The sequence below is a fragment of the Carcharhinus amblyrhynchos genome, chromosome 15, assembly GCF_965287045.1.
Source record: "Carcharhinus amblyrhynchos chromosome 15, sCarAmb.v2.hapA, whole genome shotgun sequence".
Lineage (NCBI taxonomy): Eukaryota > Metazoa > Chordata > Chondrichthyes > Carcharhiniformes > Carcharhinidae > Carcharhinus > Carcharhinus amblyrhynchos.
In genome coordinates this window covers 69,365,795-69,383,318 of record NC_137338.1, presented here as the reverse complement: position 1 = coordinate 69,383,318, position 17,524 = coordinate 69,365,795, and the positions used below count along the sequence as shown (strand labels likewise).

Sequence of the window (17,524 nt, the reverse complement as noted above, 5' to 3'; positions counted from 1 at the left end):
ACATTCTTCCGCACTATCCACAACTCCACCAACTTTAGTGTCATCCGTAAATTTACTAACCCATCCTTCTACGCTCTCATCTAGGTCATTTATAAAAATGACAAACAGCAGTGGCCCCAAAACAGATCCTTGCGGTACACCACTAGTTACAGAATTCCTGAATGAACATTTCCCATCAACCACCACCCTCTGTCATCTTACAACTCGCCAATTTCTGATCCAAACAGCTAAATCACCCTCAATCCCATGCCTCTGTATTTTCTGCAATACCTATCGTGGAGAATCTTATCAAACGCTTTAGTGAAATCCATATACACCACATCAACCCTCATCCAGCTCTTTGGTCATCTTCTCAAAGAACTCAGTAAGGTTTGTGAGGCACAACCTACCCTTCACAAAACCGTGTTGACTATCCCTAATCAAATTATTCCTTTCTAGATGATTATAAATCCTATCTCTTATAATCCTTTCCAAAACTTTGCCTACAACAGAAGTAAGGCTCACCGGTCTATAATTATCAGGGTTGTCTCTTCTTCCCTTCTTGAACAAGGGGACAACATTCTTCAGTCTTCTGGCACTATTCCTGTAGACAATGACGACATAAAGATCAAAGCCAAAGGTTCTGCAATCTCCTCCCTAGTTTCCCAGAGAATCCTAGGATAAATCCATTCCAGCCCAGGGGATTCATCTATTTTCACACTTTCCAGAATTGCTAACACCTCCCCCTTATGTACCTCAATCCCATCTAGTCTAATAGCCTGAATCTCATTATTCTCCTCAACAACATTGTCTTTCTCCTGTGTGAATACTGATGAAAAATATTCATTTAGCGCCTCTCCTATCTCTTTGGCCTCCATGCACAACTTCCCACGACTGTCCTTAACTGGCCCTAATCTTACCCTAGTCATTCTTTTATTCCTGACATACCTATAGAAATCTTTAGGGTTTTCCTTGATCCTACCTACCAAAGACTTCTCATGTTCCCTCCTGGCTCTTCTTATCTCTCTCTTTAGGTCCTTTCTGGCTAACTTGTAACTCTCAAGCGTCCTAACTGAGCCTTCATGTCTCATGTTTACACAAGTCTCCTTCTTCCACTTCACAAGAGATTCAACTTCTTTAGTAAACCACGGTTCCCTCACTCGACCACTTCCTCCCTGCTGACAGGTACATACTTATCAAGGACACGCAGTAGCTGTTCCTTGAATAAGCTCCACATTTCAATTGTGCCCATCCCCTGCAGTTTCCTTCCACATCCTATGCATCCTAAATCTTGCCTAATTGCATCATAATTTCCTTTCCCCCAGCTATAACTCTTGCCCTGCAGTATATACCTATCTCTTTCCATTGCTAAAGTAAACGTAACCGAATTGTGGTCACTATCACCAAAGTGCTCATCTATCTCCAAATCTAACATCTGGCCTGGTTCATTACCTAGTACCAAATCCAATATGGCCTTGCCTCTTGTTGGCTTATCTACATATTGTGTCAGGAAACCCTCCTGCACACATTGGACAAAAACTAACCCATCTAAAGTATTCGAACTATAGCATTTCCAGTCAATATTTGTAAAGTTAAAGTCCTCCATAACAACTACCCTGTTACTTTCACTCCTATCCAGAATCACCTTTGCAATCCTTTCCTCTACATTTCTGGAACATTTTGGGGGCCTATAGGGTGACCTCTCCTTTCCTGTTTCTAACCTCAGCCTATACTACCTCAGCAGACGAGTCCTCATTAAACGTCCTTCCTGCCACCGTAATACTGTCCTTGACTAACAATGCCACACCTTCCCCTCTTTTACCACCTTCCCTGATCTAACTGAAACATCTAAACCCCGGAACCTGCAACAACCATTCCTGTCCCTGCTCTATCCAAGTCTCCAAAATGTATTCGATCTTCTCATAGCCTTCTTTCTTCTTCAACGTGAAGAGTGAACTTTCAGGGTCCCATCGAAGGCGGGAATGGAAATGGATGGGTGGAATGTGGCGACAGCGGGGCAGTTACACCAGTGTCAAACAGTGCATAACTTTTCAGCAATGGTCATCAGTGCTGGGGTGGGAGGGGGGAGGTGGTGGTGAAGTGGTACAGGTATCCTAACTTCATACCCATCAAAGTCAATGTACATAGTTTAAAAACTTGTTTGGACCTCCTGGAAGGAGAGGAATGGGATATTTAAAGGGGCAGGCAGGTTGTAGAAAATGCCAGGTTCAGAACAGTTGAGGGGAGAACTGTGAAGAGCCCTAGGTATTACTCCCACATTCATTAGAGAGTCAGCAGGACAAAGAGGAGCCAGGCATTTGGTAACAAGGGCCCTAGACACTGCATAGGTGGTGAGGAGATGGAGCACTTCGCAGAACTGTCTGCCATGTCCTGCTTATACCTGTCAAAGTCTTTTAAAACTTAATTTACCTTCCAAGGATCAGCTGGAGACTTTAGTGACATTTTAATAACAGCTGCACACCACTGCACCTCAAACTAACAGCGACAGGTTTATTGCAGGAGCTGTCGCTGGTACAGAATAGAAAATGAAACTAAAGCAGAAGCCTGTGAAACATGCCAACAACATCACCATCAAATCATGTGACTGACGCATTAAGCAATTGTGCAGGGCAGCACGGTGGCACACTGGTTAACGTTGCTGCCTAAAAGCTCCAGGGACCCAGGTCCGATTCCTGGCTTGGGTCATTGTCTGTGTGGAGTTTGCACATTCTCCCGTGTCTGCGTGGGCTTCCTCCAGGTGTTCTGGTTTCCTCTCACAGTCCAAAGATGTGCAGGTTAGATGCATTGGCCATAATAAATTATTCCTTAGTGTCCTGGGATGCGTAGATTACAGGGATTAGCAGGGTAAATATGTGGGATTATGGGGATAGGGCCTGGGTGAAATTGCTGCAGACTCGATGGGCTGAATGGCCTCCTTCTGCACTGCAGGGTTTCTATATTCTAACCACTTAAATATATAACACCACTCTAACATTGTGTTCTTCTGATGCAATCTGTTACGTTTCTTGTCCCTTTGCCCTACCGTTCGTAATAGAGCTACACTTTCTGGAACTCCCTTTCTACCTCTCTCTATACTCTGGGTCTACAATCCACGAGTTTAGAAGAGTGAGAGGTGTTGTCTTTGAAATTTACAAGATTCAGAAGGAGAACGACACAGTAGTTGCAGAGAAGCTGGAAAATCTAGAACATGGGGGCACAGTCTCACTATAAGGGGGCAATCATTTAGGAGTGAGAAGAGGAGAAATTTCTTCACTCATAGGGTGGTGAATCTTTGGAATTCTTTACTCCAGAGGGTTACGGATGCTTCATCATTGAATATATTTAAAATAGGCAAATATTTTGTCTCCCAAGGAATTAAGCGATATGGAGAGCTAGTGGGAAAATAGAGTTGAAACCAAAATCAGCCACGATTGTACTGAATGCAGAGCAGGCTTAATGGTTTGTATAGTCTACTCCTGCTCCTATTTCTTATGTTCGAATGTTTATGCTCTCTCTTCCTCTTTCTCCCCCTTTAAAAAGCTACTGAAAACCAACACTTTGATCAAACCTTTGATTACATTTCCTAAACCTTTGGATCAGCGTCTGTTTATCTTACTCTTGGGAACTGTCTCGGGGATGTGCTTTTAAGGTACAGGAGCCGTACCTAAGTTGTGATTGCTATGGTTTCAACGACACCTTCAGCTAAATGACTCACTGTAACTGCATTTCCATCTGCGGATTTAACCAAAATCTGTGAAAATTCCTAAAGGAATTTGGAGGGAAATTCCAGCTGGATTGCGTCCTGTTATTTCCTTTCTAATTTATGGAGTATTTGCATATTTCTAAAATGAAGCATGTATAAATCCCTGCCAGCATATGTACCAAAGTACTGGAAAGATTTATTGGAAAAGGTTATAGTGTATATAATTGAATGAAACTTAGGAGCTCAGACCACCTGGATGGTCCTCCTTGTCAGCTGAAATAATTTGATGTATCATTTCAGTTTGAATTATTTCTTAATGACACACATGGCTGTCAATTAAATTTATGTGCTAGAGAAACAGGCATTGATTTTGGGATTTTTTAAAATCTATTTATTAAAATAAATTAACATAACCTGATCCGCCTGAATTCCTGGGACAATAAATACTTACATCCTGTTGTGGCTGTGACTGAGAAATTAAAGAGGGTGGTTTTCAGAAAACAAAAGTACAGGCATCTGGACATTAGAAATTAAGATTAGAATTAGAAACTCGACAGTACAGAAGGAGGCCATTTGGCCCATCGAGTCTGCACCGACCACCATCCCACCCAGGCCCTAACCCCATATCCCTACATACTTTACCCAATAATCCCTCTAACGTATGTATCTCAGGACACTAAGGGGCAATTTCAGCATGCCCAATCAACCTAACCCACACATCTTTGGACTGTGGGAGGAAACCAGAGCACCTGGAGGAAACCCACGCAGACACGAGGAGAATGTGCAAACTCCGCACAGACAGTGACCTGAGCTGGGTATCGAACCCAGTCCCTGGAGCTGTGAAGCAGCAGTGTTAACCACTGTGCTACTGTGCCGTGCATTGCTTGAGCTCTCGTCATGTCTACACAAGTGTATTTATATCTAACATGTTTTGATTGCAGCATCCACACTTCATCTCCTGCGTTTCCTTTATCGCCTCACCTCCTGTGTACCTGCACTCTGTCTCTCTTTTCTCCTCCCCCTCCCTGTCTATCTGTACTGTCTCTCTCTACCTCCTCCCTGTGTATGTTGTATGACAAATTTAATGTTGGCTGCACAGTGGCAAGGACCTGTGTTCGATTTCCAGTTTGCGTCACTGTCCATGTGGAGTTTGGACATTCTCCCCGTGGGTTTCCTCTGGGAGGTCCAGTTTCCTCCCACAGTCTGAAAGATGTGCTGGTTAGGTGCACTGGCCATGCTAAATTCTCCCTCAATGTACCTGAACAAATGCCGGGGTGTGGCGACTAGGGGAATTTCACAGTAATTTTATTGCATTGTTAATGTAAGCCTATTTGTGACTAATAAATAAAAACTTTAACTTCAAACTTTAAAACTTTAACTTCAAATTTGTCAGAGTTCTTCAAGGATCTAAATAGTAGGATGGATGTTGGCATCCCAGCTATGTTATCACTGGACAAATCAGATTCCAAAGTGAAACCTGGTTTGATAGGTTCTAATTTTCTTGTGAAACCATTAAGGAAAGTTATTGAACAATTTCACAGGAGTCTGCTGATAAAGAATAAAACATTTACTAAACAAGAAAAAATTAACTAAATTACACCAGACAAAAACTTTGAAAAAATCTCAGTACAAACACAAGAATATGACTCAAATATTCATGATCCCTTTACCCTAGCTATCTCTTTACAAACATATACAAATTCAGGAAGATAAAACAATTTACCATATTTATCTCAAACTCCAATATTCAGTGTAAGTTTGCTGTACACGTGAATTAACAGGTGAACAGTAGTTAGACAATCACACTCTAAAGTAATGACGGATGTGATAAAGCAGACTTCAGATTTGTCCCATTCTGCCACCATAGAAGGAACTTGTTTACATGTCTGAACAAGATTTCCGTTGAGCTTGTGTTGCTAGAGTAGAGGAGACCCAAAGAATCGCCTACAAGCTTGCATAAACGTTTTCATTCTCATTTCTCCCTCCTTATGTATCTGATCTCCTGCGCTCATTTTCTTTCTCCATCTCTCTATCTCTCTCCCTTTCTCCCCCTTCCCAAATTCACTGAACTGGGGAAGCAATGTGATATCTGCAGTTTTTAACTTGTTGAAAACCCAGGGATAAATGTTCATCTGAGTGCAGAGATGTGTTTCAGTGCATGACTTTGAGATTTTTTTTAAGATAGCGCAATTTGCTGCTGCATTCCAAACCCTACGTTATTTTCCTCTGGAATGCCTAGTGTATGAAATACACACTAGTGTTTCCCATGGCAAATAGTATGTTGGTTCTGGCTAATATAAATGGGCTAGATTATGGGCTTGAGTGATGATCTTAAATTAGAGGTTAGTGTAGCTACGAGTGCACTCAGGATTGCTCATCAAGTGCTGCCCAATTATAGAATCATATCTAACAGTACATGTTTTGCATTAGATTTTTCAAGTTTCTGCTGTATCAGTATGGCCTGTACTCTGTAAATTACCAACAGCTAGAGGAACATGTTGTTTGATTTGATCAGCCAATCACTGGTATGCATGGCACGGTACCAAACATATGCCACTGCAATTCATACATGACGTTGGTTAATTGTGTTGTAAGCAGAATGTCTTTTTAGACCAATGGAAGCATCCCTGTTAGTGGAATATCACACTCCTATTGTTAGCAGCATGAAAGGATTTGTTTATCCTTTCCTTAGATATCTTAATAGGCTCCATTTGGCACACAGATTCATTGTTGACATGGAGCAGTCCAACACATTTTCTATTCTTGATACACTAGTTGAGAAATTAGCTTCACCACTGCTGTCCACCACAAGCCTACCTTCCCCTGCCAATATAAATATAAAAAAAAATATAAAGGACGAGGGGGCAAACCCCGAAAGCTTGCAAGTTTACTAACAAATAAGTCGGTTGGACTTAAACCTGGCGTTGTCAGACTTCTTACAAGGTAAATTTGAACCAGAGGCTAACCAAGCTGTTCCATGCTATTACTATGCAGTGGCTACATGCGTGATATTTTCCAGACAGGGGGAGGTACAGGGGTGGGGGAAGCTGGCGATCAGGTTTCATTAGACTTTCAATTCCAAATATTTATTGAATTCAAGAAGCAAATTTAAACATATTCCTTTTGTTTGCAGTGGTTGAGTCTCTGGGTATGGATGAATGCTACTACTAACAAGCATAAATGAGCCACACGATGAGGTCAACTGATTATAGCTGAAAAAAGATATTTTGTTGAAACTTTTAATTTTGTATTCATCAGGACAATCGCAAAAATACCAACATCAGGGGAAATAACTGAATGAGAAGAGAGTGCTGATTGGTTGGAAAGTGGACTCTGATTTGTTGAGGCATCGCTATGGAGAATGCATCAGTTGATGGTGACTAGCAATCCACTGCCAAGCGTATTTTGAAATTTACACCAGGCAACTTGACTTTGATTGGTGCAGACATTGTCCTGAGGAATGAACCAGTGATTCAGTATAACTGAAACAGGCACAATGGGGGCAATTCTCCAGTCCCACTGCACTGCTCGAGTAGCACAATGAACCAGGAGATAGCAGCGGAGGACTGTAGCATGATTTGCGACTGCTGGGCTCCCAGGCCATTTTTTTTTACATAATCAGCCTCACGCTGGAAATCAGCGTGAGGCTGATTACAATATGGAAATTGACATTTCCGTGTCATTAGCAAGCCCAAGCCGGTATTCTCCAGGTTCCCATCCTGCCAGGAGAGCTTCCCACCATCGGGGATTAAAGCTGGTTGACATCAACAGGGACTAGGTGTGATCACCCTGTTGGTGGGGACAGAGGCCATTGAGGCCCCACCCAGGAAGTCGGGGGCGGGGGTGCCCCTCAAGCAGTGCCGGCATTGGTCAACATTTGCTAAAAATTATGCAGACAACCTATTTAAGATTGTCGGTCAGACCTGCAATGTAGAGCTTTTACATGCACTGAAAGCTAGATATTTTAATATACAGGGCCCTGTTCTTTGCAAACAGAAAGAATATGTACACACATTGGGGGTGATTCTCCCCAAAAAAAAGCTAAGTGCCCAATGGGAACCAGGAGGCCAGAATCGGCATGTTGAGCGGGCCACTGCACATGCGCTGATCTGTCAGTGTGAAGATTAGCGCATGCGCATTGGCATCCCCCCTCCTCCCCCCCACCCCCGCCCCCAATCACTGGCTTTCCGATTGCTTTTCAACTTCCTCCACACCCTACCCTCCCCACCCCCAGCCAGCTCCAATCGCCAGCTTCCCCAGATCACCCCTCCTCCCTCCCAATCCCTAATGCTGAATGCACAGTGCGTCCCCTGCCCACCACCACCATCAATCGGTCCTGCATTCCAGTAGGCCCAGCCCCTCTGGCCCCACCCACTTTGCACTGACCAGTGTGCAGTGCCAGGGTTCCTGCTTGATAATGCCCTGCCCCCAACCTCCCGGGTGGGGCCTCAATGGCCTCTGTCCCATCAACGGGGTGATCACGCTTTAATCCCCACTGGTGGGAAGTTCTCCTGCAGGGTGGGAGCCTGGAGGATACTGTCTCGGGTTCACTAATGACATGGAAATGTCAATTTCCATATTGTAATCAGCCTTGCGCTGATTTCCAATGTGAGGCTGATTATGTAAAAAAAAATGGCCTGGGAGCCCAGCAGTCGCAAATCATGCTACAGTCCCCTGCTGATATCTCCTAGTTCATTGTGCTACTCGAGCAGTGCAGTGGGACAGGAGAATTGCCCCTATTGTGCCTGTTTCAGTTATACTGAAGCACTGGTTCATTCCTCAGGACAATGTCTGTACCAATCAAAATCAAGTTGCCTGGTTTAAATTTCAAAATGCGCTTGGCAGTGGATTGCTAGTCACCAACAACTGATGCATTCTCCATGGCAATGCCTCAACAAAGCAGAGTCCACTTTCCAACCAATCAGCACTCTCTTCTCATTCAGTTGTTACTTCCGCTGACATTGGTATTTTTGTGATGTCCTGATGAGTACAAAATTAAAAATTTCACCAAAATATCTTTTTTAAGCTATAATCAGTTGACCTCATCATGTGGCTCATTTATGCTTGTTAGTAGTAGCATTCATTCATACCCAGAGTCTCAACCTCTGCAAAGAAAAGGAATATGTTTAAATGTTGCTTCTTTTCTTGGATTACCTTAAGGGCATCTATAATTCCCCTTTGCTTTTTCCACTGCTTTGGCCAATCAGAGTCCACTCGCCAACAAATCTTTATTCCTGTAGCATAAATTGTCTTAATTGTTTAAAATTTCGTATTCTTGCATTTGTCCTGATGAGTGCAAGGTTTAAAGTTTCAAAAACATGCCTTCTTTTCAGCAAGATTGAAGTCAAGACAGGAGCAGGCACAGTTCAGCAAGTTAAAACTATTAGACAATTTAGCTGGGCACAGAAGTTAACTAAACTGTTTGATCTGTCAGTAGTGTGAAATTTTCAAGTATGATATAAAAATAGTAGAAAATATAGTGCTGGAAGGCAAAACAGAGAGTACATTGAAGAATGAAATTTCATGGATACATAGATAGCTTAAAGCTAAACTGAAATTTAAAAATGAGGTATCTAGTGAAATTGGAGATTTACCGGGATGTTGCCAGGGCTGGAGCGTTTTAGTTATAAAGAGCGATTGGATAGACTGGGGTTGTTTTTCCTTGGTGTAGAGAGACTGAGGGGTGACATGATTTGAGATGTATAAAATTATGAGGGGTGTAAATAGAGTAGACAGCAAGAAATTTTTCTCCTTTGATGGAGGGATCAATGACTGGGGAAAATGATTTAAGATAAGGGCCAGGAGGTATAGAAGGGACGTGAGGAAAAGATTTTTCACCCTAAAGATGGTGGGAGTCTGGAACTCGCTGTCTGAAAGGATGGTGGAGGCAGAGACCCTAATAACATTTAAGTTTTTAGATGTGCATTTGCGATGCCAAGACATACAAGGCTATCGGCCAAGTGCTGGAAAATTGGATTAGAATGCTAGGTGGTTTCTTTTTGACTAGCGCAGACACGATGGTCTGAAGGGCCTTTTCTGTGCTGACTCAGTAAGTATAAAGATAATTGTGAGAAGTATTGAAATTGTATCGAAGAAGTGATAAGATTTGTAGAGCGAAAATGAAATATCAGAAGGAAGCAGATTATTTTATAGGCAATAATAATGGCTTCCCTGAGGATATGAAAAGTTAAATAATAGCTTGGGAGAGAATAATTGCTCAGAAATGGTGGTGTGTCACAATTCATTCAGAAGGTGTGGCAGCATATGCCTTTACATGCTCGTTGTAATCTGGAGTGAGTGATGATAGAGGCTCATTTCCACCAGATTGTAGATCTGGGATGGGATGTTCGGCCATGTACGCCCCAAGTCTTGAAATTGTTGTCTGAGGTCAATGAACCTTTGTAAGATCTGCCCCTGCCCTCTACGATTCCCATGGAGATTGGGATGGGAAAATTCCACCTTAGAGGTCTCTGCTTACTTGATCATGTGCTCAATATTCCCATGTGTTCGAAGGATTTGGAGGTTGATAATTAACCAATTTGGCCACATTATGAATGTAACTTCTTTGGCCATAAAGTGCTGCAGTGGGACATAAACTTGGAGTTTCTGGCTCAGTGGCAGGGTCAGTGGATCACAAGACATTGTGATAAAAAATGAGTTAAAGGGATATGGGGAACAGGTAGGCAGGTGGATTTGAGATCAGGAAGGGATCAGCCATGATCTGATTGAGTGGCGGAACAGGCACCTGGGTGTCCTTGTGCAGGAATCTCAAGGAGTTGGTTTGCAAGTGCAGCAGGTAATTAAGAAGGCAAATGGAATTTTGTCCTTCATTGCTAGAGGGATGGAGTTTAAAAACAGCAAGATTATGTTGCAGTTGTATAAGCTGCTGGTGAGGCCACACCTGAAGTACTGTGCACAGTTTTGGTCTCCTTACTTGAGAACGGATATACTGGCACTGGAGGGGACGCAGAAGCGATTCACTAGGTTGATTCCAGAGTTGAGAGGGTTGGCTTATGAGGAGAGTTTTGACAAAGGGTCATCCGGATTCAAAGTGTCAACTTTTTTCTCGCCTTATAGATGCTGCCAGATCTGCTGAGATTTTTCCAGTGTTTTCTCTTTTGGTTTCTGGGACTATACTCATTGGAATTCAGAAAAATGAGGGGGGGATCTGACAGAAACATATAAAATTATGAAGGGAATAGATAAGATAGAAGCAAGGTGTTGTTTCCACTGACAGGTGAAACTACAATGAGGGGACATGGCTTCGCCATTGAATAAAACCAATCGAAAAATGCTGAAATTGACTTTAAAAGGTCATACAAAACAATTTTCTAGTTATATTGGTTATCTGTAGTCGGTTTCTTAAATTAAAAGGTTACATTCCAATGACTGTGAAACATGTCTAATATATTCTTCACCTTAAAACAACTATCTTAAATTTAAGAATCTCAAAGACCCCCAAATAGGCATGGTTAATAAAAAAATTGTATGGTTATTAGTTCGAGCTGTGATGTATCAGTTGGGGAGACTTCCAGCACTCCTCTTTAAACCATTGAGAAGATTCATTTTCCTTTGGCATTGTGATCTTCTGCACAGGTTTGGCCAATACTTTTGCCATTTAAAATTCGATAAAATTTCTAAACTTGATCAATTTCCATTACATTTTGCAATCCATGTCATTGTAAATTAAAGCCTTTCCAGGGCTTCCTATCAAAACATAACTCCTCCAACTATCTGCTGCTTTCTACCTGTCAAAGAGAAATGCTCAAAACTAAGAGAGGGGAAAACAGTCTCCAGGGTCACACACATCAGTCATCCTGAAGATTGATCTTCAATTCCTGGAGTCTCCAGGCCAGTTGTGGAGGATTGGCAACCAAATGCCCTTTATCAGGCGCCTGATACAGTTTCAGCTTTTCTAGGAGATTGGGGTCTTTGCCAGCACCAACAAATTTTATCAATACTTTCAAGAAACGTCGAAGGTAGGAGGAGGTTATTCAGCCCTGAGCCTGCTCCACCTTCCCAATCATGGCTAATCATCCAACTCAACAGCCTAATCCTGCTTTCTCTCTGTAACCTTTGATCCCATTCGCCCCAAGTGCTATATCTAGTCACCTCTTGAATACATTCAATGTTTTGGCATCAATTACTTCCTATGGTAATGAATTCCACAGGCTCACCACTCTTTACGTGAAGAAATGTCTCCTCACCTCCATCCTAAATGGTCTACTCTGTATCCTCAGACTGTGACCCCTGGTTCAGGACATCCCCACCATCAGGAACATCCTTCCTGCATCTGCCCTGTTTGGTCCTGTTAGAATTTTCTGAGATTCCCCCTTTATTCATCTGAATTCCAGCGTAAACATTCCTAACCTAGTCAATCTCTCCTCATACATCAATCCCGGAATCGGCCAGAAACTTTGTGATCTGAGCAGGATTACTGGGAATAGCAATTGATAATCAGCCAAACACTGCAATCTTCACAATTGAAACGCAGTAGGAATCATGCCAGCATCCCGTTTTCAGCGTGACGCAGTGGCACAGTGGTTAGCACTGCTGCCTCACAGCACCAGGAACCCAAGTTCGATTCCGGCCTTGGGTCACTGACTGTGTGGAGTTTGCACATTCTTCTCGTCTAGTTTCCTCCGGGTGCTCCAGTTCCCTCCCACAGCCCCCAAAGATGTGCAAGTGAGGTTGATTGGCCATGCTAAATTGACTCTTAGTCAGGGGGGACGGTGATGGGGATGGGTCCTGTCGCAGTCCCACCACCGAGGGGCACGGGGATGGGGATGGGTCCTTAAAGAACGAAGAAAATTACAGCATAGGAACTGGCCCTTCAACCCTCCAAGTCTGCACTGACCATGCTACCCAACTTAACTAAAATGCCCTACCCTTCCAGGGATCACCTCCCTCTATTCCCATCCTATTCATGTACTTGTCAAGACGCCCCTTAAAAGTAACTACCTTATCCGCTTCCACTACCTCACCCGGCAAAGAGTTCCACACACCCACTACTCTGTGTACAAAATCTGCCTCATACATCTCCTTTAAACCTTGCCCCTTGCACCTTAAACCTATGCCCCCTAGTAATTGATTCTTCCACCCTGGGGAAAAGCTTCTGACTATCCACTCTGTCTATGCCTCTCATAATCTTGTAGACTTCTATCAGGTCTCCCCTCAACCTCCATCACTCCAGTGAGAACAAACCAAGTTTCTCCAACCTCTCCTCACAGTTAATGCCCTCCCTACCAGGCAGCATCCTGGTAGATCTTTTCTGTACCCTCTCCAAAGCTTCCACGTCCTTCTGGTAGTGTAGCGACCAGAATTCAACAGTATATTCCAAGTGCGGCCTAACTAAGGTTCTATAAAGCTGCAACATGACTCGCCAATTTTTAAACTCAATGCCCTGGCCGATGAAAGCAAGCATGCCATATGCCTTCTTGACCATCTTCTCCACCTGCATTGCCACTTTCAGTGACCTGTGTACCTGCATACCCAGATCCCTTTGCCTATCAATACTCTTAAGGGTTCTGCCATTTACCGTATATTTCCTATCTGTATTAGACCTTCCAAAATGCATTACCTCACATTTGTCCGGGTTAAACTCCATCTGCCATCTCTCCGCCCAAGTCTCCAACTGATCTATTTCCTGCTGTATCCCCTGATGGCCCTCATCACTGTCCGCAAATCCACCAACCTTTGTGTCATCTGCAAACTTACTAATCAAACCAGTTACATTTTCCTCCAAATCATTTATATATATTACAAGCAGCAAAGGTCCCAGCACTGATCCCTGAGGAACACCACTTGTCACTTGATGGGTTGAATGGCCTCCTTCTGCACTGTCGGGATTCTATGATTCTAAGAAACTGGAATAATACAAGATCTAGAGCTTGCAGTTCTATCTATCACATATCCCCAAACATTTAGCAACCAATTAAATACTTTTTAACTGTGGCTATGATTGTAATATCGAGAAACATGGCTGTGGTGATAAGTATTCAGTCCCATACCTTATCTTGGTGGAAGACTAATGTATTGCAAAATTCTTCCTTTTTATAGCATATTCTTATTGTTGGATGATGGCGTGAAAAGTGTGTCACGATTATTCTATCCCCCAGAATCTAAAAGGAATGTGCAGGCTGATCATAAGAAAATGCAGTTTAATATTTCCTGATTTATGAATCCTGCTGGCCTGGCTAGTTTCTTTTGAGGTATTGCAGTGTACTTCAGGTCCTACCTTGTTACAAGGTGAGGCTGTTTGAATTCACAATTGGAAGGTAAAGTGGTTTTTATTCCATTCAGGCAGAACAGTATCACCTGACTCCATTAAAGCTGCCTACAAAAAGGGGTCCTTAGGGAGGTTTCAGACTCTCGATGTGAAGGCACACGCTTTGCCTTTTTATCCATTTATTCTATTGCCGAAGATTATTCTTAACGTTTTGAACGTGCAAGCCCATTTGGCTTAATTTTTTTTTAAGGGCTGTCAATAGATGTGAGTGGATTCTCAGAACTGTGTGTGGGAGATCCAACCACCTTCAGGCAGGCCCTATGAGATTGTGACCGGACGCTGTTCTGTGTTCAGTGAGGCATTCTTCACCCCCCTGCTGCCCCCACCCCACCTCCCGAGGGTTGTAGAGGGTGAGACATCAGGATTGCTGCTGCGTGTGTACATACTGAATGATGGGATGGGCTGGCATGCTCCTGGATAGTCTATATACCTTGTGATTCTTGCCAGGATGAACCCGGTTTCCTTGTTGTGTAAGAGTATTACTGAGATGTGGCTGCGACTGAAGGAAATGACAGGTGCGTTTTGGGGAGCAGCTTGTCTCACTTTGATACAGAGATCGAATAACTCACGGTGTTAAGTATCACAGATCCTGAGAGGCCAGCTTTAACTTTGTCTGTTGGAGGGATGGGTCTATTCATTCTCTAAAACTGGAGTCAAAATCACTTAAAGTAAGTAATGACCTTATCAACCCTTTAAGTACCTCCCTGATTGTGCCCCTGACTGCCCGACAAAACATGTTCCAGATCCTGACTGCGGGGCAAGAGCCATCCCCGTCTCCCGCATCAGCCACGGGGCGGGAGCTGTCCCCGTCCCCTCCAGCCGCGGGGCAAGAGCCATCCCCGTCCCCCCCATCGGCCACGGGGCGGGAGCTGTCCCCGTCCCCTCCAGCTGCGGGGCAAGAGCCATCCCCGTCCCCCTCATTGGCCGTGGGGCAGGAGCTGTCCCCGTCCCCTCCGGCCACGAGGCAAGAGCCATCCCCGTCCCCCCCATCGGCCACGGGGCGGGAGCTGTCCCTGTCCCCTCCGGCCGCGGGGCAAGAACCGTTCCCATCCCCCCCATTGGCCGTGGGGCGGGAGCTGTCCCTGTCCCCTCCGGCTGTGGGACAGGAGCTGACCCGCCCCTCCGTCCGCAGGGCGGGAGCCGTCCCCGTCACCCCCGTCGGCCACGGGGCAGGAACTGTCCCTGTCCCCTCCAGCCATGGGGTGAGAGCCATCCCCATCCCCGTCGTCTCCAGCCGCGGGGCGGTACCCGTCCCGGTCCCCGTCATCTCTGGCCGTGGGGTGGCACCCGTCCCCGTCCCCGTCATCTCCGGCCGTGGGGCGGTACCCGTCCCGGTCCCCGTCGTCTCCGGCCGTGGGGCGGCACCCGTCCCCGTCCCCGTCGTCTCCGGCCGCGGGGCGGTACCCGTCCCCGTCCCCATCCCCGTCATCTCCAGCCGCGGGGCGGCACCCGTCCCCGTCCCCATCCCCGTCATCTCCAGCCGCGGGGCGGTACCCGTCCCCGTCCCCGTCGTCTCCGGCCGCGGGGCGGCACCCGTCCCCGTCCCCGTCGTCTCCGGCCACGGGGTGGCACCTGTCCCCGTCGTCTCCGGCTGCAGGGCAGGAGCCGTCCCCGCCCCTCCCCTCCGCCCCAGCCGCAACGTGGCACCTGTCCCCATTCCCCCTGGCCGCGGTACCCCTCCCTGCCTCCGCCTCCCCGACTGCGCAGCGTTCATCTTTAGCGATCATTGATGTCAATTTCTGATGATCACTCTTCGTGCAACTAGTCACTTCCACCTGTTTTAAAAATGATAGAAATAATCCTTTAGAAATACTGACTATCGAGCAAAACTATATTTTTTCATTTAAATCTAGAAATTACATTGCGATTATGTCAAATGTCATGAGGAAAATTGATTAATATGTGATCAATACACAATCTGATGTGTCTTTTGCCTGGGTGGGTGTCTGGCTGTGCGCACATTTAGTCACCATCTCCCAGCTGTTTCCTGAAAAGGGAGGAAATAATTTGTGATGACGTGACTTTTTAATGATAATCTGTGTGATAAATGACCTGAACAGTTAGAGTTTGAATACAAACAAATACGGATCTGGGAGGGGTTATGTAACTTGTAACATGAAAGGAACACCAGGGATAGTCTGCTGCTTTGGAAAGTATTATATGTATTCCAAATTTTTGGGTTTAACTATCACCCTTGAGGGTAGAGTTTCTATTTTGGACTCAGTGTATCACCAAATATAAAAGCTGCCACAAAACTGTCCCATCAGGCAGCATTTCAAACATAATTAAACAGGAACACTTTGCTTTACAAATATTACTTGATATTTTTAAGAAAATTAACTTGGTAAAGTTAGAGTAACACAGCCAATGTATGGATATGTCTAAAACAAAGTCAAGTACCTATCCATCATGAATCTGATTTTACATGACTTAAACACTAAACAAAACTCTCATCGAGTTTTATTACCGTACTCGAGTGAGTTTCTTAGTAAATTTAAAATAAACATTTCTCTGAGAATCTTTTATTGCATGCCCTTCAGGATCCTTGTGCCTTAAGAATCTTGTCTCTCAAAGAGTGGTGAATCTTTGGAATTCTTGAATTTGTGGAGACTGAAGTTCATTCACATTTTCAAGGCTGAGATTGATAGGTTTTTAATCAGTGGAGGAATTAAGGGTCATGGAGGGAAATAGTGAATGCTAGGTCAGCCACGATTTTATTACATGGTGGGACAGGCTCGAAGGGCCGAACGGCCAACTCCTGTTCCTACTTCTGATTGTCTCAAAGTTGCAACTCCTGAAGGTTTACACGGGTGCAAGTCACAAAAACTTCTAGTGGTGATTAATTCACAATGAGTGTTTGTGTTTTAGAAATACCATCTTTACCAATTAAATTGCTACATCATGTGACTGCCATGAGGCAAGCTATCATTTCTAAGCCATTCAATAAAGCCTCTCTCTCACTGAGAACGAACTAAAGAAATATAGCTGTCCATTTAAATAGGAACATAGGAATTAGGTGCAGAAGTTGGCAATTAAGCCCTTCAAGCTGCTCCGCCATCCAGTCAGATCATAGCTGATCTCACCTTGGTCTCAAATCCACCTCCCTGTCTGTTTCCTATATCCCTTTAACCTGATTTTTATCAGAAATATATCTAGCTCCTTCTTGAAACCATTCCACGATTCAGACTACACTGTGCTATGAAGCAGCGAATTCCACAAATTAGCCACGCACTGCGAGAAGTAGTTCCTCCTCATCTCAGTTTTTAATCTACTGCCTGACAGACCAGAACCTGTCTTTACCAACCCCTAGAATGTGGATTTTTAAAATTCATTTATGGGATGTAGGTGTCACTGGCTGGACCAATATTTATTGCCCATCCCTAAATGCCCCTTAAGAAGGTGGTGGTGAGCTGCATTCTTGAACCACTGCAATCCATGGGAATGCCAGGATTTTGACCCAGCAATAGTGAAGGAATGGTGATATATTTCCAAATTAGCATGGAGAATGATTTGGAGGGGAATCTCCATGTGGTGGTGTACTCAGGTATCTGCTG

The 17,524-nt window shown here is 44.4% G+C and overlaps 1 protein-coding gene across 5 annotated transcripts in view; it reads left to right on the top strand.

Moving 5' to 3' along the window:
- The window catches only part of mcf2la (mcf.2 cell line derived transforming sequence-like a), a 197,054-nt gene that overhangs the window by 4,719 nt on the left and 174,811 nt on the right, over positions 1 to 17,524 (top strand). Inside the window, exon 1 of one of the 5 annotated variants that reach the window (XM_080204143.1) lies at positions 14,333 to 14,485. The exons of 3 other annotated variants lie outside the window; for them this stretch is intronic. In XM_080204143.1, coding sequence (XP_080060269.1) covers positions 14,419 to 14,485 — 67 coding nt within the window. In that variant the 5' untranslated portion in view covers positions 14,333 to 14,418. One more of the 5 variants, XM_080204144.1, reaches the window with a different exon arrangement.